Source organism: Alligator sinensis, unplaced genomic scaffold (assembly GCF_000455745.1).
Source record: "Alligator sinensis unplaced genomic scaffold, ASM45574v1 scaffold88_1, whole genome shotgun sequence".
Lineage (NCBI taxonomy): Eukaryota > Metazoa > Chordata > Crocodylia > Alligatoridae > Alligator > Alligator sinensis.
In genome coordinates, this window is record NW_005842347.1 from 1360572 (window position 1) to 1381414 (window position 20843).

The window sequence follows — 20843 nt, forward strand, 5'->3', positions numbered from 1 at the left end:
ATGCCCGGAGTAACGTGCCCCCCCCCACCCAGGTTGGGCAGCTTTTCCCAACCCCAACAGACTTACCAGTTGGAGGCAGCTGTCAGCTGCCTGTTTTAGTCTATGGCTGAATCTCCAAATCGGCAGAATCTTTTCCAAAGTCTTTCCAAATCGATTCAGAGCTTTTAATTGGTCTCCTGATTCAATTTGGATTCAGAGATTCTGTCCCCAAATCAGGCCAAATCTCCTCCAGATCAAATTGGCTATCGAAGCTTTGCACAGCCCTAGTAAGCACCTACTCTGGACTCATTCAAAAGGTGTTTGGATGGTTATCTTCAAATCGGCAGAATCTTTTCCAAAGTCTTTCCAAATCGATTCAGAGCTTTTAATTGGTCTCCTGATTCAATTTGGATTCAGAGATTCTGTCCCCAAATCAGGCCAAATCTCCTCCAGATCAAATTGGCTATCGAAGCTTTGCACAGCCCTAGTAAGCACCTACTCTGGACTCATTCAAAAGGTGTTTGGATGGTTATCTTGCTGGGATCATTTGATCCCTGTGGACTTCCTGCCTCTGACAGGGGGCTGGGTTCGATGATCGCACTAGGTCCCTTCCAGCTCCTAATGTCTATGAAATCTATTAAATCTATGAAATCTCCGGATTTATGGAATGCACTATTGCTAAAAGTACAAGTCAATTAGCATTTCTGTACCTGGGTAGTTTCAACTTTGAACTAAGAGTGACCAAAGCCTGGTAAACATCAAAGCCTTTTCTAGTATTTTAAAAAAATTAATTAAAGTGTTTCATTTTGAGATTCTTCTGCAATATTTTTAACTAAAAAATACTTCATTGTGCCAGTGCAAAGAAAATGAAATAGTCTAGAAGCAGACCAACCTAATTTAACTGTCCAAAGTGAATTTAATGAGAAAACTCAATAAATAGACATAAAGAAAATAATCTTGTCTTATTTTAATCTAATCTTTATTAATAGCATAAATGGAAAAAATTTTCGTTTAAAACAAATCATATTCTCAGTGTCCCTTTAACAAGATCCGGGCATTGTTATGTCCAGTGATAACACTGATAGCTTTAAAGCTAAGTTTAGTCATCACATTTCATGTTTCAGGGTATAAATTCAATGCCTGTGGGAATCAGGGAAAATGTCTTCCCCCTTTCACATGTGTAGCATTATAAAATTCAGCTGAGTTCATTATGGGGGCTTTTCACAATCCACTGAAGCATCAAGTATTGGCTATGGCAAGAGGTAGAATGTGGGACTAGCAGATGGACTCATATTCTGATCCACAGTAGTAATCCAGTATAACTTTTGTTGCAAGAGTAGCCAGTCTCTTCCCTGCTTTGCTGTGGGAAAAGTTGCTAATCTGAAATCTGGTATAGCATATTATAGTCTGGAATAAGGTTTGCAGCACTTAGTTAAATGAAGAACAATGAACAATTAACTATGTACCATTTTGTGGTAAATGGGTTCATACCATAAAATGTTAAATCTTTGTTGTTGGAGCTTTTACATAAACATTCACATTTAATCAGAAGTGTAGAGCATCCTATTTCATTTTGGCTCCTAACAGTGACACTCTGTGGATAAAACCAGGAGTACACATACAAGACTGTTAAGAAAATCTCTGCTTAAATAGTCAGATCTGTAAATTGTACCTTATTCTGTGTACTGAGGTTGGACAAAAGTTAAAGAAAGTCCTAGACAACAACATATACCTGTTTTATATTACTAAGGTCAAATTCCAGTGCACCAACTCCTTCTTCATGGTTGGCATTATGTAACTAGTCTAATCACATACACAGTTTTGCACAATGAAATTCTTTTATTAAAAAGTATTTGATAAATTTGCTAATTTTATATTTAGGTTTATAAATAGTTTAGTTTATAAATATTTAGTTTACCTGAGAGAAACCTGATAGCATGAAAATGATATGCGATGTACCTTTACTCAGTAATATGTCAGTAGGTTCTACTTGCCAACTGACTGATAAATCAAGTGTTAGTAATTTAATTTAAAAGCTCCTGCAGAGACCAAGAGTGTCTCAAGAGAGCATCCCTTAGCCACCTTCAGCAGCATCCTCCTTTGCTGTTAGTGTGAGCCTTGTTCACTGTGATGGCATTGTCATTTTTATGGGAAATAGGCCTTGCACAACTGAGGACTTAATCCTGCACATTTCAGGTTACCTGTATACACACAGGTAAAAATGAAGAGCAGAACAGGGAGTGCAGGAACCCAGTTCTTCATTAGTGAGGTCACAGCTGTCTAGGCATGAAATCAGTGAGTAAGACTGTGGTACATGTAGACCACTGGTTCTCAGCCTGTGACCTGCTGGGGGCAGCAGGAGGAGGGCAATCAGAGGCAGGGGGTGCCACATGCATATGTGAGCCGACACATGCACATGGCAGCCAGGCAGCATAGAGAGCAGTTTGTTTCAGGTAAGTCTATGTGGGAGGGGGTGGCGGGGGACAGATTGAGGCCCCCATGGTGAAGGAAGAAGGGGGAGAGTAGGGCAGGGCTGGGACTGGCAGTGCTGCCCAGCTGGGACGGTGCATGGGGCCCAGGGCTGGGCAGGATTGTGCAGCAGGGGAGCGGGACGGAGCCACAGGCAGCTCATTTGGGGGCAGCAGGGGAGGGAGAGGAAGGGGGAGGCTGGTTTCTCACTGCTGTGCACACTTTCAGACAGGGAGGCATGGGGGGCATGTACCCCCCCAGATTTGTGCATGGGATGAGGGTGGATGTGGGCTGCCCTCCCTTCAGGGCCTTCCACAGCAGAACAGGGTTGGGGGAGTCTTGGTGCCACTCCCAAGAGCTGGCAACGCTACTATGGTGAGGTGCCCCCCACCACGCACCTCCCAGAGCACTTCTGTACACACCCTAAGTGCCTAATGTTAGCTGTGCAAGTTCAAAAAACCTGCCCCATGCCTTGAATTAGAAACTATAATCGCAATGTATACATTAGATGTAGTGTCCCATTTTCACTGAGTAATAGCATCTGACAAAGCAAGCTGTTACTTGTGAAATCTGAGGTATCTGAATTAGTCTATGAGGTACAACTCTGTTGCCTCCTGCTGAGTAACAGAACTGTATTTTAAAATGCCTACTTCTCCCTAGGTTCAGACTCCATTAGGAGTTTTGCCAGAGTAAAGACTTTAAGAATGACCCCTAAAAGTATTGTCAGTCTTAACTGGGCTCAGGCCTGAAGTGTTCTTTCTCATTTTGTTGCCACAAATAAAGGAATTGATCCTGCCACCTTGGCCCTGATAGTTCTCCTTCTAATATCAGTGGGAATTTTCTCTAGTATTTTCACAATACTTATCAACCTTCTGGTTTTATTGCAGTAGTAGAGAATTACTGTTAATTTTGGAGGAGCAAGAAAAACAAACTATAGAAGTGTGGTCATCCTGCAGTCCTGACCAGAAACTTTAATAAGCTTCCCACGTGCCTGAGTTGCATGTGAAAACAGGCGGATAGCTAGAAACTTTGTTCAGGGCTAGTTATATGGTGATGGACCTCTGTGAGTTAGAGGGCAGAAATATAATACTGTGGCTAGCTTAGGGAAAGTTGTTCTATTTGCAGTACTGCAGAAAGAGGAAAAAAATGATAATTGAAGAAAAATTTTGATGATGTGGTTCTCTTAGTAAATTGGGAACAATGACCCTTGAAGGACCATAAAGAAAGTGAATGTCAAGATAATTTATTATTGTTACATTATCTACCTCATTTTTCACTTTGTCTTACTGAGTTGTTATATCCTTACAAGGTACCAAATGCCCCAAACATTAATGAGCGCCTTTTTTATCCTTCAGTGGTGTGAAAAAGCAACAGCTTTGGAAAAAGGCATTCCCCACCAGATATGTGTGTGTTAATTGTTTTGACACTGAAAACAAAGTATTCATTTGATGCAGAACATGTATTTGATTACCAAACCAGACACAATCTTTAAACGATCCAAAACATTTAAGATCCATGGACACCCCCGTTTGAATTAGAACTTGAAACAGCCCCTTATTAAGAGCAAGGCATGAAATGCAGAAAATGTTTTAGCATCTAATTGGCTTTTTTTGTGTATTTTGTTTTATACTCTAGGAGAGCCAGTTTCTATGCGTGTCGGCTTGACAAGAACTTGTATGTGATCGGTGGAAGAAATGAAACTGGCTACTTGTCCAGCGTCGAATGCTATAATTTAGAGACAAATGAATGGCGTTATGTATCTTCCCTACCACAGCCTTTAGCAGCACATGCCGGAGCAGTGCATAATGGCAAAATATATATTTCAGGCATGTCTTTTTTCTACTTTCTGCTACATACAAAACATTAGAGCTAAAATCTTGTTGCAAGGCCACATCTTCATTTATGCTAATTAATGAAGATATATTTATTTTGTAGGGGGAGTTCACAATGGAGAATACGTCCCCTGGCTATACTGCTATGACCCTGTCATGGACGTCTGGGCCCGAAAACAGGACATGAACACAAAGCGCGCAATCCACGCTTTGGCTGTAATGAATGACCGACTATATGCTATTGGAGGAAACCATTTGAAAGGTCACGCTTTTAATAGCAAAACAACATTTCCATATCCTGTTTCCTGATAAAGGGTACTTTTGTTAGATAGTTATTGTTAACTAAGTTAAAAACCCTGGAACACAATTTAGCAGGACGGTTGAGCCAGCAATTTTAAAAACATTTTATGCAAATTATTTAAAAATTATAATAGTATATTAAATGTATGAGTAATGAATGCTTTAGATAATAAAAATGGGAGTTTCCATTACTCAAAAGCATGGACAATTTGTCATTACCATGAATTCAGTGAAACAAACAGATTATTCTTTGACCTGAAAGTACCAGCAATATTTTCCTCTGTAAATCATTTTCCAAGATGTGCAGTTAGAAAGAGCTTTATTCAAAGCTGCATACAGAAGCAAACCCTTAATTTAATGAAAAAACATCCATTAACTATTAGGACTAGTGTCTTAAAATCCCCTTTTAGTATTAAATGTGGCCTGAAAATTTTAATTCTGTATTCATTAGTTTTGAGGTCTCTCGTTTTCATTCTTTAAAAGCTTTTTATTAAAATTATTGGTGCACAGGCATCCATTATTCTTTTCTCAGTAGTAACATGCAACTCTCATTAAAGTTAAAGGGAAGCTGCTCATTTTGTCAATTTAGAAAATGAGCACAAAATAGTTTCAGATGTGACTCCTGCCCCTGGGTCCACTGACAATATTTATTAGTTTATAAACACAATTTTCTATTTTTTTTAGTTTACCTTGTTGCTACATGAAAAGGCTACACAAACAAAAGGAAGAAGCAAATAGTGACATTGACTGTGGGTATAATGTTCAAAAGAGCCTATGTCTCAATGAGATTCCTAAGCCTTTTAGGCACTTTTCAGTATTCTGCCTTATTAGTATAATTGCTCTGTGTCCCATAGTACATGGGACCAGAGAGCAAGCACAAAGTCTTTTTGGTAAAGAGGCCTCAGTACTGAGGCCACACGTGCCTCAGTACCAAGTGCAGAACTGACTGAGCCATCTCTGTGTAGTCTTCAAAAGTATGTCATGGATGGACACCAAAAGAGTAATAGCTGCCTGCACATTGCTGACTTAAAAACTGAGCTACTTTTATTTAGGTGCCAAATTTGTAAATGTTGGCTTTTGAATACTAACTCCTTCAGAATGCCACCATTCATCCTTCTGTTGGAATAACAAAATAATAAAATAAAGAGTACAAAAAAATTCTCACGTAACAGACAGGAAGGTTCTTTGAGCAGATGTGATATTTTTTATTAGACCAACTGAGTAGTTGGAAAAAAGTTCTTAGCAAGCTTTTGGGCGCAGTCACCCTTCTTCAGGCATAAGGAGTCTCTGCTGGAGTCTCTGCTGGATTCTCTGTATCCAAAAGCTTGCTAAGAATTTTTTTCCAACTACTCAGTTGGTCTAATAAAAGACATCACATCTACTCAAAGAACCTTGCCTGCCTGTGTCCTTAGACCAACACGGCTACAACCAAAAACCCAGCCTTATGTAACAGAAGCACAGACTGAAAATGCTTTTCTCTTCCCTTCTCCTTCTTTTTCCTAGATTGTGTCATCCTCTGCAGTAGAGGAAAGCAGTAAAGAAAGGGACTCCGTTCCATAGCATAACTGGCAGGGGGGCAAGTGGGACACCAGCCCTGGGCACCATTATGTCTCCCTCCGCCCAAGAGTCTTTGCCACAGCAGGCACAGCCCTGTACAACCCAGCCATTGGTGCCAGACACATGCAGCCCCATTCCCTGTTATTTATTTGGAGGTGAGAGGTGGAATTGCAGCAGTAGCACCTTCACCCCAAGTGAGGAAAGCTGGGTCAGATAAGACTATGCTCATTTTCCCCTCCTTCTCTTCCCGGACTTCCCACTATCCAGTAGTCAGCATAATTCTGCCAACCTCACCCCCCACCCCCGCACAAACCTCTGCCCCAAGCACTGAAAAGCTTTCTGTGCCTCTGACTGACATATAACAGCACACAGGTTTCACTGAAAAGAGTCCATCTTACCAGATTTTAATACAGTTCACAGAAGTATTTCTGCACTGGGTTCTGAATGCTTTAGAAATAGAGGGTCATATCTTCCACCAGTGTTCATTGGCTTTTATCCATTGACTTCACTGGAGTAATGCTTATATGTAACAAATACTTGAATATTTGGCCTTAAACTTTTAGCACTGACTTTTTTGTCAATGTCCATAGTATCAAAATGCAACATTTAGTCTTTTATTACTTCTTTTCACAAGAGAAAATATAAGTTAATCTATCAACCCTTGTCTTTTGGTCAGAATAGGAATCACTATTACAGCGTATCAGAGCAGACTCCACATTCGTGTACAGGTGCCCACTGTGACCACAGTTATTTCCCTGGTAGCTTTTCCAGTTTCACCAAATGCACTTTAGGAAAAATGGAACCTTGTATTAAGCATTGCATTTTTTTTCTCTCTACCGCTGTTGCCTTAAATGCTTTCATCATGGCTGAATTGCTCTGTGGCAGTAGACATTTGCCATCTTGACTTCTGAAGTGCAGTCTGTTTGGGATACAAGCTCTTTGGAGAATATTTCTTCTTTTTTTCTGTGATTAACAAAAAGACAAAATGCAAGTGAATGCATGGGGGGAGGGGTTGGAGTCTGTTGGCTTGGGAAGAAGCAAGGATGCTCTGATAGTTTAATGGCAAAGCGCTCATGAAGCCGGATCTTTGTTCTAGTGTCAGCAGTGCCTTTCCCTCATCATAACTAATCATGTGTATACTGCAGTTTATTAGGGAGGGCTTTGACAGATTCTGGGCATGCTATGTTTGCCTTTCTATGGCCCCTTGAAAATTTTACAGCGATGCAAAATTATTTCATCACAACTATTCATTCCTGACATAAACTAATAATTTTGCAAGCATCCTTATTATGGGCTACCCATCACTAAATGCCCTTTCACAAGTCAAATTCTCCTTCTCTCATTTTCTTTCCCTTCTTTAATGAGGAAGAATAAAAATATAAAACCTTATGTCTTGGTATATTGAAAAGGCTGCAATTTTCTTGCAGTGATCCTAAGAAGAAAATTGTTTTGGGCTATCTTGAAATCTTGGGTACTTCATAATGGGAAATTTTGGGGAACATTTAGAGCAGTTAAGGGTTGTCATGAATCTCCTGTTTCTGGCTATTCCATTAATTTATTCTTTGATTTGGACAAATGATTTAATCTCTCTGGATATCAATTTACCAAAAATAAAGAAACTAGTACTTACTTCAGAGGGGCATTATGAAAATCATGGAATAATAGTAAGCTGTTTAGCTAAAACTGGGAAAAAGTGTCCCCAGTGTTACCCTTAAAAGGTCACAGATTTAATCTATTAAGGAAGAGAAATTACTGAGCCTTAAAATGTTTATTGGGCAAATCTAACAAGCTGCTGCCAAAGTAAGGGTGGTTTTCCCTTTTTTCAAAACAATACTAACTTATTTTGTTCACTCATAACTCCAAAATGGTTTAATGTGAAGACTTCAAAGTTGCTGGTTGCAAATATCCCCAATAACAGTTAGCAAACAGAGGTAGTTTTGCCTTTCTTCTCTCTCTCTCTCGCTGTAATTACAGCGCATCAGAGCAGCCTCGGTACATATGTATAGGCACCCTAAATGTCACAGATCTCTTTGATTTTCTGTGTGTAGACCCAGGAATGGCACAACAGTGGAGGCTAGTGTAGGTAGAGGCTGTCCTTCCTAGCAAGCATACAAATCATCCTGTCTACTGTTAGATCTGACAGCTACATTTAGTAAATTTAATGAAGTGGTGTTGACTCCCCAGAGCATTGGAAAGGCTTCCCTTGCATAGCTTCATTCTTTCCTTGCTGACCACAGTTTTACATAGTTATTCATCACCTGTGAGGCAGTTTCATAGGGTTTCAGCTTGTGCCTCTTCACATCCCTTATGTTCACAGGGCCCTTAGGAGGGTTGGTTAATGAGAAGGTATGGTCTGCTGTACTCAGCTCTCCTTCTCTGTTTCCACTAATTCAGTGGTTTTCAAACTGTGTTCCATGGACCCCAGGGGCTCCACAGTCGGTCATCAGGGGTTTTGCAAAGAGATTGGGGGTAACGGAGGAAGGGGCAGAGAGGTGGCATGCAATCACTGCCAGGCCACTTCACCAAGCTCCATGTCAGCCTTTAGGATAGGGGTAGGAGCTGCACAGCAGAAGTATTATGCAAGAGTTCTGTCACTTTGCTCTAATCCATGAGCACAGAGAGATAGTTAGCCATGTTAGTCTGAAGTCAGGTAGAAGGTGGGATAGGTTGCACCTTATACACTAACTAAATCAGAGCTACATTGCATGAGTTTTCATCAGACTATAAAAGGACATGCACAGAGCAGTGTTTCAATAGAGAGAGTTATTTGAATGCAAAAGACAGGGAAGGAGGAGGGAACAGTGTTGGGAGAGGCAAAAAAGTAATAAACTGTTAGGCACAAAGGGTCAGAAAAGCTAATTCAGGTAATAAGAAGAATCGCTAGTCCCTCTGTAGACAGTACTTAACACAATCCAGTCTGTGGATGATTTCTTGTTCCGCAGTATCGCGTTCAAGTTTATTTTTAAAGTTTTGTTCTCTAAGTACAGCTACTCTGAGGTCAGGATGGAGTGTCCAGGGAGATTAAAGTGTTCTCCACAGGCTCAAGTGTCTTTGTAGAACTGATGTCAGATTAGTGTTCACTCGTTCTTACATGTAGGGATCACCTCATCTGTCTAATGTATTATTGAGTGCCTGACTTGAAAAGTTGGTACAAGTTGGTGTATGGATGAATTAGCTGGCTGAAACTCAATGCAGAGCATATTAAGGTGACACTGTGTTGGTTCAAGGAGGCAGTGAGAGAAAGTGACAGTTACACCTGGCTTTTCACTGAAGGTTTACTATCTATTTTCTTACTAAAGTTTACAACCTACAGTTGCTGTTCGATTATAGAGCAGCAACGACCTGGAAGAACTTTTTTCATCTCTGTCTAGCTAGGACTGGCTCACCATTTTTTTGGATGGAGTCCTTGTCACCATAATACATACCTTTGTCACCTCGTGACTATTGCAGTGCATGCTGCAGGAGGCTACACCTTAAATCAGCTTGGAAATTGTAGCTGGAACTGAACATGGCAGACTACTTATTAAGTAGTTTATCTTCCTGGAAGCATGTGACACCAGTACTCTTGAATCTGCAGGGTCTGGCTACTTGTTGGTTTCTGGGTGAAACTGAAGGTGCTGGTTTGAATAGCTTGAATCTGTTGACATACAGGGAACACTGTAAAGCCAATCAGTCTATTTACTTAGACTTCTGGGGAAAGAGGATAAACGCTATCATTGGCAAGTGAGGTAGAATATTGTTTGGAACAGCTTTTATCACCTGTTACTTATTTTTTAGTAGTAAGAGAAGTGTAACGATTTGATCAGTTTTGTTATGAACTTATCTATCTTTCCAATTCATGATGAATGCCCCATATCAAAAGAAATATACATTAGAACAGTTGGTTTACCTATCTGTTTATAGAGTAATATTTGTCTTCATCCTTTTCTGACATTACTTTTTGAAAATTTTAATACTTACAAGTGTTAGGAAGAAATGGAAATATTTTATTTATGTATTTATTTATTTGAGAATAACAAATTCCTGGATTTAAAAAGTCACTGGGAGAATGCTACAGGCAAATCTATAATTGTATTAATTTAAAGCAATACTTGAAATTAATTTTAAAAATCTCCAAACATTTAAAAGTTAGTGCGACAGGCTCGGGTATTCTGCCCTTCCTGAAGCCTGGTGCCCTTAGTAGCCAGACTGGCCTGGCCATTTTCCTTGGCCTCCTCCTCTTGCTTGCCATGACTTGATGTAGCATATATGAAGAGGCCTGGGGTGGTCCATTCTTTGGTGCCTTTTACTTCTTTGCCCTCACCCCATGGGTGTACTTCCTCTTTAAGAGGGTCTTAATTGCCTTAAGAGCTAGAATCATGACCTCCAGCCTTCTTGGCCTCTGCCCTTTTTATCTGGCTTAGCTCCCTCAGCCCAGGTGCAATGTCCCTGACTCCGTGCCCCAGCCCCACATGTCTCTGACCAGAGCTGGTCTCACAAGCACCCTGCTCCATGCAGCCAGACCTTCTCTGCAGCCACAACTCAGTCCTGTAGTCACAAATTTAAATAAAGGAAATAAACCAATACACAAAGAGTTAACCATATGTTACTAACTCAGACTCAGCCCCCTCAGCCATAACCACTGTTACCTTCAAAAGGAGCGGCCTCGATTCCCCCCAGTCCCCAGATAACTCGTCTCCCCTGGCAGCTAGCTCTGCCTCCCAGCTCCCTTCCCCTGCAGCCTGCAGGCCTGGGCTTATATAAGCCCAGACCTGCCCTTTCTGGTCAGATGGCCACTGCCCCTGGAGATGTGCCCAGCAGTTCCTACAAAGCCTAGTCAGTTGTTGAACTGTTCTTGCCCTGCAGCCTTCCCGAGATTCTTAGCAGGCCCCGGCCTCAAGTTCTTGCTTGGGGCTGGCTGTTGCAGCAGTTAGCCCTTGTGGGCTTCAAAAATCCTTTTCCCCCTCTGATTGTACTTAACAGGGTTGTGGTTCCCTGTTACAGTCGGGAAGTTCCAAGTTAACGGCTAAAACAGAAACAGTTGAAAACTGGAAATAATAGCTTTTCAAAGCCCCGAAGACGACAAAGTGATCAGCAAAGATTAGATTAGAAAATAGCAGATTTGACGTTATTAGCCTTATCTTTGTCTTTTTGTCCCTCACTTCTTCTCCAGTTACCAGTGGAAAATCCACAATTGTGGCCTTATGAAATAAATGCTAGTGTTCCCTGTTGCATATATGAATAATTCAGATTGTAGCATGGTGATAGAGCCTTGCTGGCATGTAGGAGGTACTGGCGAATTGTAAGCCTGTCTTGTGCAAGCAGACTACGGGAGTCTTTAGCCATATAATCAGGCTGAATGTGAAAAAAGTGGGCCTCTGTTTTATATTTATAATGCATTAATGTAAACCTGAGATCCAGGTACGTTTGTATAGTAGACAGATTCATAGCTGTGTGGGAGCCCTGTGTTGAGAGAAATGTAGTAACAAGGCAAGTAAGGGGTTTTGCCTTGGCTGCAGAGATGCGAGTTTGAGCCCTCCTACCAACGTGGGCTAAAGGCTGCCTCCAGTTAGCTCAGCTGCAAATGGGAATGTGGTTGTTTAGGGTAGGGAGTCATCCTCTCATTACTGCAAGGTACAAAACCACAGTAGGCTGATGAACCATTTGTCTTGGGCAGGCCTTTAACTATATTAGGAAAGTAATGCAAGATAATACACTCTCTGGCCTGCAGGCATTCTCCATGATGAAGAGGGTATAATGGGACCCCCCACTAGAAGCAGATGTGGCACCTCCTTGTGGCCACTCCAGTCCCATCTCTCTTCTCCTTTCTGGCTAATCAAGGTACCTCCCTGTACTTTCCTGCTGCACCTTCAGTAGTATTTTGAATTCAGGAGGCTGCCCAATCCATCAGAGCGATTCTTTCATTTCTTTCCACCAGCCTCTCATCCCATCACTCAGTTCAGTCCACCAGGCTCTTGCCCTAAATAAATATTCCCAGTTAGGGCTTTGTCATTATCCCCAACTGTCAGTCCTCAGTTAGGGGCTCGCAAATCACCACCCTCACATTCAGCTCTCTTTCTCTCCCTCTCTCGCTGCAGTCTTTAACAGTCCTTTGTCAACTGCAGCATCTTCCCTGAGCACCCTCACTAGTCCCCTACCACCCTTCAGCCATCCCCGTGCCTCACATTTCAAATAGCAACCTAAATTAAAATCTAAATGTGGTCAGTTGCAGCTGCAGTGCTTTTCTCCAAGCTCTTTTCAGGTACCTACTCAGATCTGTTGGCTTCTCCCAGCTCAAGCCCTCCTAGGCCTACTTACGGCTCCCCCCAGTCTCCAGTACTGCTTCTCCACTTAGTACAGGGAACTCCTTCAGCTGGCACAGTCTGGGGCTCCCTCACAGAAGCCAAGCTTATATGTCCCTATTCTATACCCACTTCTAGTCACCTGACCTCTGATCCCCTGGGCCAGGCTCAGGGGTTTCCCACTTTGACAGTCTGCAGGGGAATAGCTTTGGCCTGCTTCTTTATGGCTTGTGTGTACCTCCTATGGGTTGCTAACAGGCTCTTTGCAGCTAGCCTCCCTTCATGCTGTATGACATAGCCTGCCTTCCTGTAGCACTGTACTTACTTCCAGTGACAGGTGTTAGGGGTTCCCTGTTACAGAGGGATTGCAGGCAGTTTTGCAGGTCACGGGTCAGTACATGATATTTTTTTCAGGGCTAAGAGGTATCAGTGGTCTGATTGTGAAGGTTAAATGGTGGCTAGGGAAGGGCACAGAAAAGTTTGTCATTGCAAACATTACTGTTAGTTTTCAGACTTTTGAAAAATAAAGATGGTCTCAAACCAAAACATTGGATCCCAGTTCACCACAAAATTTGGAAACTTCAAATCCAGGTCCAGACTTTACAGCTCAGACCTGTATTTAACATACTTCCAGATTTCCTGATTTTTGTATGTTTAGAAAATTCCTTTTAGTATTAGAAAATCATTGTTCATTAGGTCCTTTTTCATGGTACCTGCAGTCATTTTTTTGTAATAGATATTATTTTTAAGGCAGTCAAGAAACTCAAAGATGTCTGTTTTAAATTATTTTCAAAATGTTCTGTGCAGGTTTCTCCCACCTGGATGTCATGCTTGTGGAATGCTATGATCCAAAAGGTGACCAGTGGAATATTCTTCAGACACCTATCTTGGAAGGCCGCAGCGGACCTGGATGTGCAGTTCTTGATGACAGTATTTACCTTGTAGGAGGCTACAGCTGGAGCATGGTGTGTACCCTTTTTTCTGAAAATGGTTCTTCTTACCATCATTATTTACATCTCCAAAAAAAACCCCACTGTGCTGTTTCTTTTCTGTCTTCTAGGAAACATTGAAAGTCTAACTCAGGGGCTGTCAAAATCTTTGATGCACCAAAAATATATCCCCATGGTTGATTTGTTTGATTGGCTTGTGAAATTATTTATCAATCATTATAAGAAATAGTTTTATTTTTCACTGAGTGTGAATTCAATACAAAGTTCAGGACCCACATTTGGAAAAAATGATAGTGGTTTTGCTGCCCACCTTTTATACGGGACCATCATCTAGATTACAAGGACTCTTGATCCTTGTAATCTAGAGTCTAGATTGTTTTACTGAGAGCAAGAGTGTTAGACTTATGGAAATGAATAAAAAGTAAGCCTCTCAAGAGAGAGGACTCCCCCAGGAGGAGAGAGACCAAGGTTCAAATTCGGGAACCCAAGACTGTTTAATGCTGCCTGCTGCTAAGACTATTTATGTGTTTTATATTAAGCAGCGGTTGATTTAAAAAAAAACAAACAAAAAAACAAAAAAAGTAGGGACCAGAATCCAGGTGCCTCACAGCACTGATTTGTGTCACAGTGCACCTTAGGCAGAAGTTAGGCACATAGGTGGATCACATCTTAGCATACTCATGAGCTGAAGTTGAGGTAGCTAAGGATCTTTTCAGACAAAACGGAGTTACCAAATGATGCTAAGCACCTACATTTTTTTTGCAACCATTAAAGCAGGGTTGGTTGTGAGGTAGTCAACTAAACATCACCTATGTTCTGTTTAGCCACATTTGAGAATGAGTGGTAGTCAATGATTATTGGCTAAAACTGTGCAAAACAACCCAAAAAGCTGCTGACTGAGGTGACATGCCAACTGTGCAAAAAAACCCAAAAAGCTGCTGACTGAGGTGACATGCAAGCAGTGTATAGGGACATCAGGAAAGCTCTTGAGCCTGTTCAGAGGAAGATCGCTCCTTTAAAATCCCCCACAGGTGAAGTCATCAATGACCACAATAAGGAGTTGAACAGCGATGGGTTGAACATTACTCAGAATTCTACTGTTGTGAAAATGTGGTTCATGACTTCTCTCTCGATGCACATGAAGACCTTTCAACCCTGACAACGCTCGACCATGAACCTACTGTAGACGGAGTAGAAAAAAACATTGATCAGCTTGCTTGTGGTAAAGCCCCAGGTACAGATTGCATACTGGCTGAAGTTAAGTGTGGGAAATCCGTCCGCCTCTTCCATGTGCACGAACTAATATGTATGTGTTGGAAAAGAGTTGTCAAGATATGAAGGATGTAAACATAGTCACTGCACAAAAACAAAGGGGATATGAGCAACTGCAATAACTATTGCAGTATATCCTTACTTTGCATCATTGGGAAACTGTTTGCCAAAGCTGTCCTGCTAAGACTGCAGACCCTTGCAAACAGAGTCTACCCTGAGTCTTAATGTGGTTTCAGATCTGGTAGGTCCATGATGGATATGATACTCTCCTTAAGAGACACCTACAAGAAAAGTTCTGTGAACAAAGGAAATCTCTGTATATACAATAGCATTTGTCGATTTCACCAAAGCTTTTATTCTTGTCAGCAGAGACGGTTTGTTCCAAATCCTGAAGAAGATTGGCTGCCCTCCTAAGTTTCTGAGTATCATCAAGTCCTTCCATGTCAGTATGCATGGAACAGTGCAGTTCAATGGGTCACGTTCAGAAGAATTTGAAATCAAGAGCAATGTCAAATAGGGCTGTGTCCTTACTCTGATGCTTTTGGGGATTTTCTTTGCTGTCCTACTCAGATATGCATTCAGTGGCTGTTCAGAATGCGTACGGGAAACTCTTTTAACTTTGCTCATTTCAAAATGAAAACAAAAACCCGAGAAGTTCTTGTCCATGAAATTCTCTTTGCTGATGACTCAGCATTGTTATTCATTCAGAAGCAGGACTGCAAAGTCTCACGGATCACCTTTCTCATGCCTGTGAAGATTTCGGTCTGACTGTTAGACTAAAGAAGACAGTAGTCATGGGTCAGCAAGTTGACCGCCCTCCCAAAGTTAGAATAAACGATGAAAACCTGGAAGTAGTTGAAAAATTAACTTACTTGAGCTCCACTCTCTCTCAAAATCTTGGCTTGGAAGCCAAAATTAATGCTTGTATTGGAAAGGCAAGTGACGCTGTGGCTCAACTTCAAAAGAGAGTTTGGAAAAACAGAGTGCTCACTTTGTTGACAAAGATCCCTGTCTACAGTGCTTGCATACTTAGCTCTTTATTGTACGGCAGTGAAACGTGGACTCCTTATGCCAAGGAAGAAAGATAACTGAACAGTTTCCATCTTCAATGTCTCTGCTGTATCCTGGGCATAACATGGTGTGATAAAATCTCCAACTCCCCTCTTCTGGAACAGGCCAAGATATTACCCCGTATATTTGTGCTCCTGAGACAGACATATCTCCATTGGTTAGGACATGTGAACCAGATAAGCAATAGTCAAATCCCCAAGGACATACTCTATGGTGAGCTGACCACTGGCAAACATCCAAACATCAACTTGGATGGCCCAAACTCTGTTTTGTTGTTGTCTGCAAGAAAAACCTTCATGAGCTGCGCAGCAATGGCCAATGCTGGGAATCAGTTGTTTCAGACCACTGCAAGTGCAAAGCCACTGTATAGCAGGGCCTACATCACTTCAAGATGGAGAGAGTCAATGATGAGTTAGCAAAGAGGCATCAGAGGGAGGCATGACAAAATGATACTTGGCATGCCAGTGCAAGCTCAACTGAGTTTGTATGTACAACTTGCCGGAGGGTCTGCTTGTTGAGCATTGGACTCCTCAGCCTCTCAAGAAGCTGTGGTGGGACCCAATAACTTACCAAGGGCACAATCCCCATGGTTTCCGGAGACCAATGGCTGCCAGTGAATGAATGAATGAAAAAGATTTGAATCTGCCCATAAGTCTGCAAACACTGATGCCTAAATTACATTGGAAAATAAGTATACATGTTGTGAAATGGAAATTGTACTGAACAGAAGTGATTGTACTCTGGCAGAATTGGGAGTCAGGTGATATAAGGTATTAATCTTCACTCTGCCACTGGCTCACTGCGTTGCCTTGGGCAAGTCACTTTGCATTTGAAGTTCCCCCAAATGGGTTTATTATTATTGAAAGATGAGAACACCTCTCAAAGCAGTATTAATTAATGTCATATGGTGTTTTGAAGCCAGAATTTATTTCATTGGTGCAGGAATGAGTCCTTAAGGTGCTGCAGAGTTATTCATTGTATTTTTGTTTGCAACAGTGTATCTGCATGTACAGTTTCCATTTGACACTTGTGTGCACATTCTGTAAGTGTAAGTAAAACCCAGTGTTTTCAAAAATTTAGCTCTTTCTGTCGATTTTGATATTAAATAAAAGTTTTTATTTTATTTTATTTATCTTGCTTCCTTTGTTTATGGGAATAGCCCCACAGGCTTGGATTGAAAACTTTTATAATCAAGTCTGATTGTCCTCTTGTTTATACCAGATTCACATCACTGTAAAATAATGACTTCTGATTTTTCACCTGAGTAAGGGAAAGGAACTCTGTATGTTTTTTACATCATCTCTGAATATTTTGTGTGTGTGTGTGTGTGTTTATGAGTTTGTGAAAGAAGATGCTGCTTGAGCTTATGTTCAAGGTAGTTCCAGTTGTTTAAAGACTTTTAGTATCTTTTCTTCATGTGGTTTCCACATAAGCCAAAATATTTTAAAATTATTATGATTAATCTGGGGTGCAGTGATACAAAAATATGTAGTTTGGTGGAACAGAGTAATGATGGTTGCCTCAGTCTGTGTATACTCAGTTTAAGATGCCATTAAAGAAGCCTAATGACTTTCAAAAATCAGTACTCAGCACTTTATAAAATCAGACCTATTTAAAGACTCCTAAGTAAGACATCAATGACCACTAGTTGTTTTTGGAAAATTTGGCCTGTTATCTTTAATCCATTTTGCCATTTGGATTCTGCTTCCATGGTGTTTCAATGAGACTTTGTTTCATTATAGGGGGCCTATAAATCTTCGACTATTTGCTATAGTCCTGAGAAGGGAACCTGGACAGAACTAGAAGGAGATGTGGCTGAGCCACTTGCTGGCCCTGCTTGTTCAACTGTCATCCTGCCAGCCTGTGTACCATACAACAAATAACAGTCCCGGAACATTGAAATGAACAATGTTGCATTCTGGAAAGTAATGACGGGTGACGTAAATATTTTAATAGAACAGAATTCCTGGTAAACAAAACTACTGTAACCAACCCCTTATTTCATATTTATGCTTTAAAAGCAAACTAGAAAAAAAAATCTTGTCCCATCTCAGATAGATGCCGGTGTCTTGTGAAGCAAGTAGCTAGAACACACCGAACATTACATGCTGACAGACTGCCATTTCAGACTGATTTTAACTTTTTCCAGCTACAGAGAGATTCCTCACATCAATGTTAACTGTAAAAAATGAAGGCTAAATTTCATGTTCAGCCTGAAAAGACAAGATCAGTATTGTGCATTGTATTCTACCTGCATGTGATCTATGTTGAAGTCATGAGGATGTTGTGTTCATGAATGCTTCAAAATTCAGATAGTAACAAGCTCACACTGCATTGCAGAATTGTCTCCTCTGTAATCCTATCCTACAGCTACTTCACATGCTCTGCAAGCAACACAGCATCAGAGGATCATAAAAGGTAAAGAAATATCATTCGTTTTTTGCACAACTTGGCTTCTCATACACTCTGCCTTCAAAGTCCCCCTGTGTAAGTGCAGCAAAGAGCAGACTACAATGGAAGTCATGCTTTACGGAGCACTTCTTGCAATAGTGATTTAGGGATTAGGAACGAATTCTCCTCTTAGCTACAGTGGAGTAAATGCACAGTCATTCCTCAAAAATCAGTGGGATGAGTGTTTTTACTTTGGTGTAACTGAAATTCTGGCCTATAACTCAAATCCTGGGTTAAGACTGTAAGTTATTACTGTAACCTGTTAAAAGAAATCCAATCTGCTATTACAATGAGCATACAATAATTCTTTTCTCATTTCCACTAACCTGTTACAAGTGAACACAATTGCTATTTGCTTCCAAAGACAAGAGTTTAAACATAATTGTGCCTCTTCAAACTCTTTAATCAGTATATGCAGTTTTGGAGGGATGCTGGTGAATAGCTAAAATTCTCATCTGTGATTTACCTTAAAATATGTATGATCAGAGGGGTTTTCTCCGTTGATCCAGAGAAACATGAGGATGGATTCTCTGCTGCCTTCTGCCTTGTATAGTTATTTACGCATTGCATAGAAAATCCAAAAGGCTATTAGGGCAGAATGGTAGGATTTTGCACCCACTTTATGGAGTTTTAATTGTTGACACTGGGGATAAGTCAATGACAAATCAAGTCCTATGAATTTTATGCCTATGTCTTCTTTTTGCTGGCTCCACAGCAGTATTTCACTTACAATACTGTACTTGATTCTCTGCTGCCTGTCTGCTAGTATACTCATTTATACCTGTGCAAAGTACATGTAAAACACTCCAATTTACTCATGGTTTGCATCCACTTTACACTTAAGGCCAGCTTCTCAGCTGGCATAAATTAACATAGCTCAGTGCATTCCAGTTGATGCTGCCTGAGGATCTTGGGTTTTTATTTGCAAGTCCATAAACAGATACACTGGGTGATAGGCAGTGGAGAATTAAACTCAATATTTCCAAAGCTTTGCATATTTTTGTCAATATCATTTGTTGAGGATAATGGTAGAAAAACAAGAAGCAAAAAGCTACTGTCTGTTGGCTTCTGTTGCAGTAGGAGTAGACACGAAGGAGAAATCATTATTTGATTTGTAAAGTAGGAAGAAAAAGAACAAATATGTTTAAAAGTTTCACTGGACATTCAAGAGTCTAAGAGAGTAACATAAATATTGGGGAAGACAGATCATGGAACTGCTTCTCCATGTCATTGCTCCAGGTTTTTACAGTGTAAGTCCTTGCTTGCAGTAGAATTACACAGATGTAAAAATGAAGTACCATATTACAGACTGAGGCTGTATAAATGCAATAAATTAATGGATGAGGCAGCTGCACATCTAGAAAAACTTGTTTAAAGAAAATAATTCTCTGAAGCCACTCCGTAATGTGCTGGGTGGTTTCCCAGGCATAATCACTAAGGAACTCATAAAGGTGGAGTGTATACTCTGAAATCTCAACCCATTTCTACTGTATAGTGCAATCTTAGTTGGTTTTGTATTTATTTGTATTGTTCAGATCCAAGGGATCCCTTGTAAAATATATTTGGTGCAATCATGACATTTTTTCTTTTCTGTTGAAAGTATATAAATATAAATATATATAAAGAGGAAACCTGTTACAGTACTAAATGAAGAAACCTCGAATGACATTTAAGATCATGATAAGGTCTGCCATACAGCACTGACTGTCACCTGTCTCTACTAAAATGTACCACTTTAAAGGGTATTTGTTGTCCTTTTTAGTGGTTCTTTTTTTTTACCAAGATAATTTAAAGATTTATGAGGACTGTATGTAAATCTTTCTATCTTTCAGGAAGGCATGACCAAGGCAAGTGCTAACTGAATAAATAAGTCAGACTGTAAATTTTGTACAGTATTAGAATGTGTAAATGAAGCTTGCTTGTAGGGGGAAAACTTTAAATAAAACTTTATGTACTAATTCAACTGTCTGCCATATTCCTACTTATAAAGTGTATGTATAAATAATATCTACATTAAATTCTTTGGAAGTTTTTTATTATGTAGATGTGTAAACATTTTTATTTTGTGATTATGCATAACCAGTTCCCTCTTCTCCAGGCATGCTCTACTCGATGTTGTAAAGGTACATTCAGGGGAAGAATTTGGTTCACTACATGCTTCATCTCTATTTAAATTAGTGAAAGTCCTATGCACATGCCTGAGGTCAGACTATGACCCCAGGAAAATGTAAATCCTGTTACACATTTGTGAAATCTCTGCCACCTCTCCATCCCTTCTTCAGATCCTCATGTCTTAGTATACTCTGCCTAGTGGACCAGGAGACTTAACATTAATCCATTTTATGATAAATTCAATAAAAAGGGCTCTCTCAGTGAAATAGTCTTCACTTTGTAAAATAAGTTATGTTTATGAGGATTCTTTTCTCTTTAAAATTTCCCCTAAGCTTATTATGTGTGTTTCCCTTATTACCTGGAAAACCCTGATTTAGAAGCTAGAATGGGTAGTGGGTCTGATCTGGTATGAGGATGTAAAGACAAAAATTTTGCAGTGTTGCCAGTATTGCCAACCCTCACGATTTTTGGAATTGTTCTTAAAGTCTGCGCTTCAGGAGCTCTTTCTTTTATATATAATATATTTTTGAAGGACATATTCTTGCCCTTCAATGTAATCGTGCAACAAC

The 20843-nt window shown here is 40.4% G+C and overlaps 1 protein-coding gene across 1 annotated transcript in view; it reads left to right on the plus strand.

Moving 5' to 3' along the window:
• The window catches only part of KLHL14 (kelch like family member 14), a gene marked incomplete at its 5' end in the record, with an annotated part of 97461 nt that extends 77267 nt beyond the window's left edge, over window positions 1-20194 (plus strand). The window contains 4 exons of the mRNA XM_025210407.1: window positions 4084-4274; window positions 4384-4542; window positions 13226-13383; window positions 17454-20194. Coding sequence (XP_025066192.1) covers window positions 4084-4274; window positions 4384-4542; window positions 13226-13383; window positions 17454-17594 — 649 coding nt within the window. The remainder of the gene's footprint in view (window positions 1-4083; window positions 4275-4383; window positions 4543-13225; window positions 13384-17453) is intronic.
• Window positions 20195-20843: the final 649 nt, after the last annotated feature.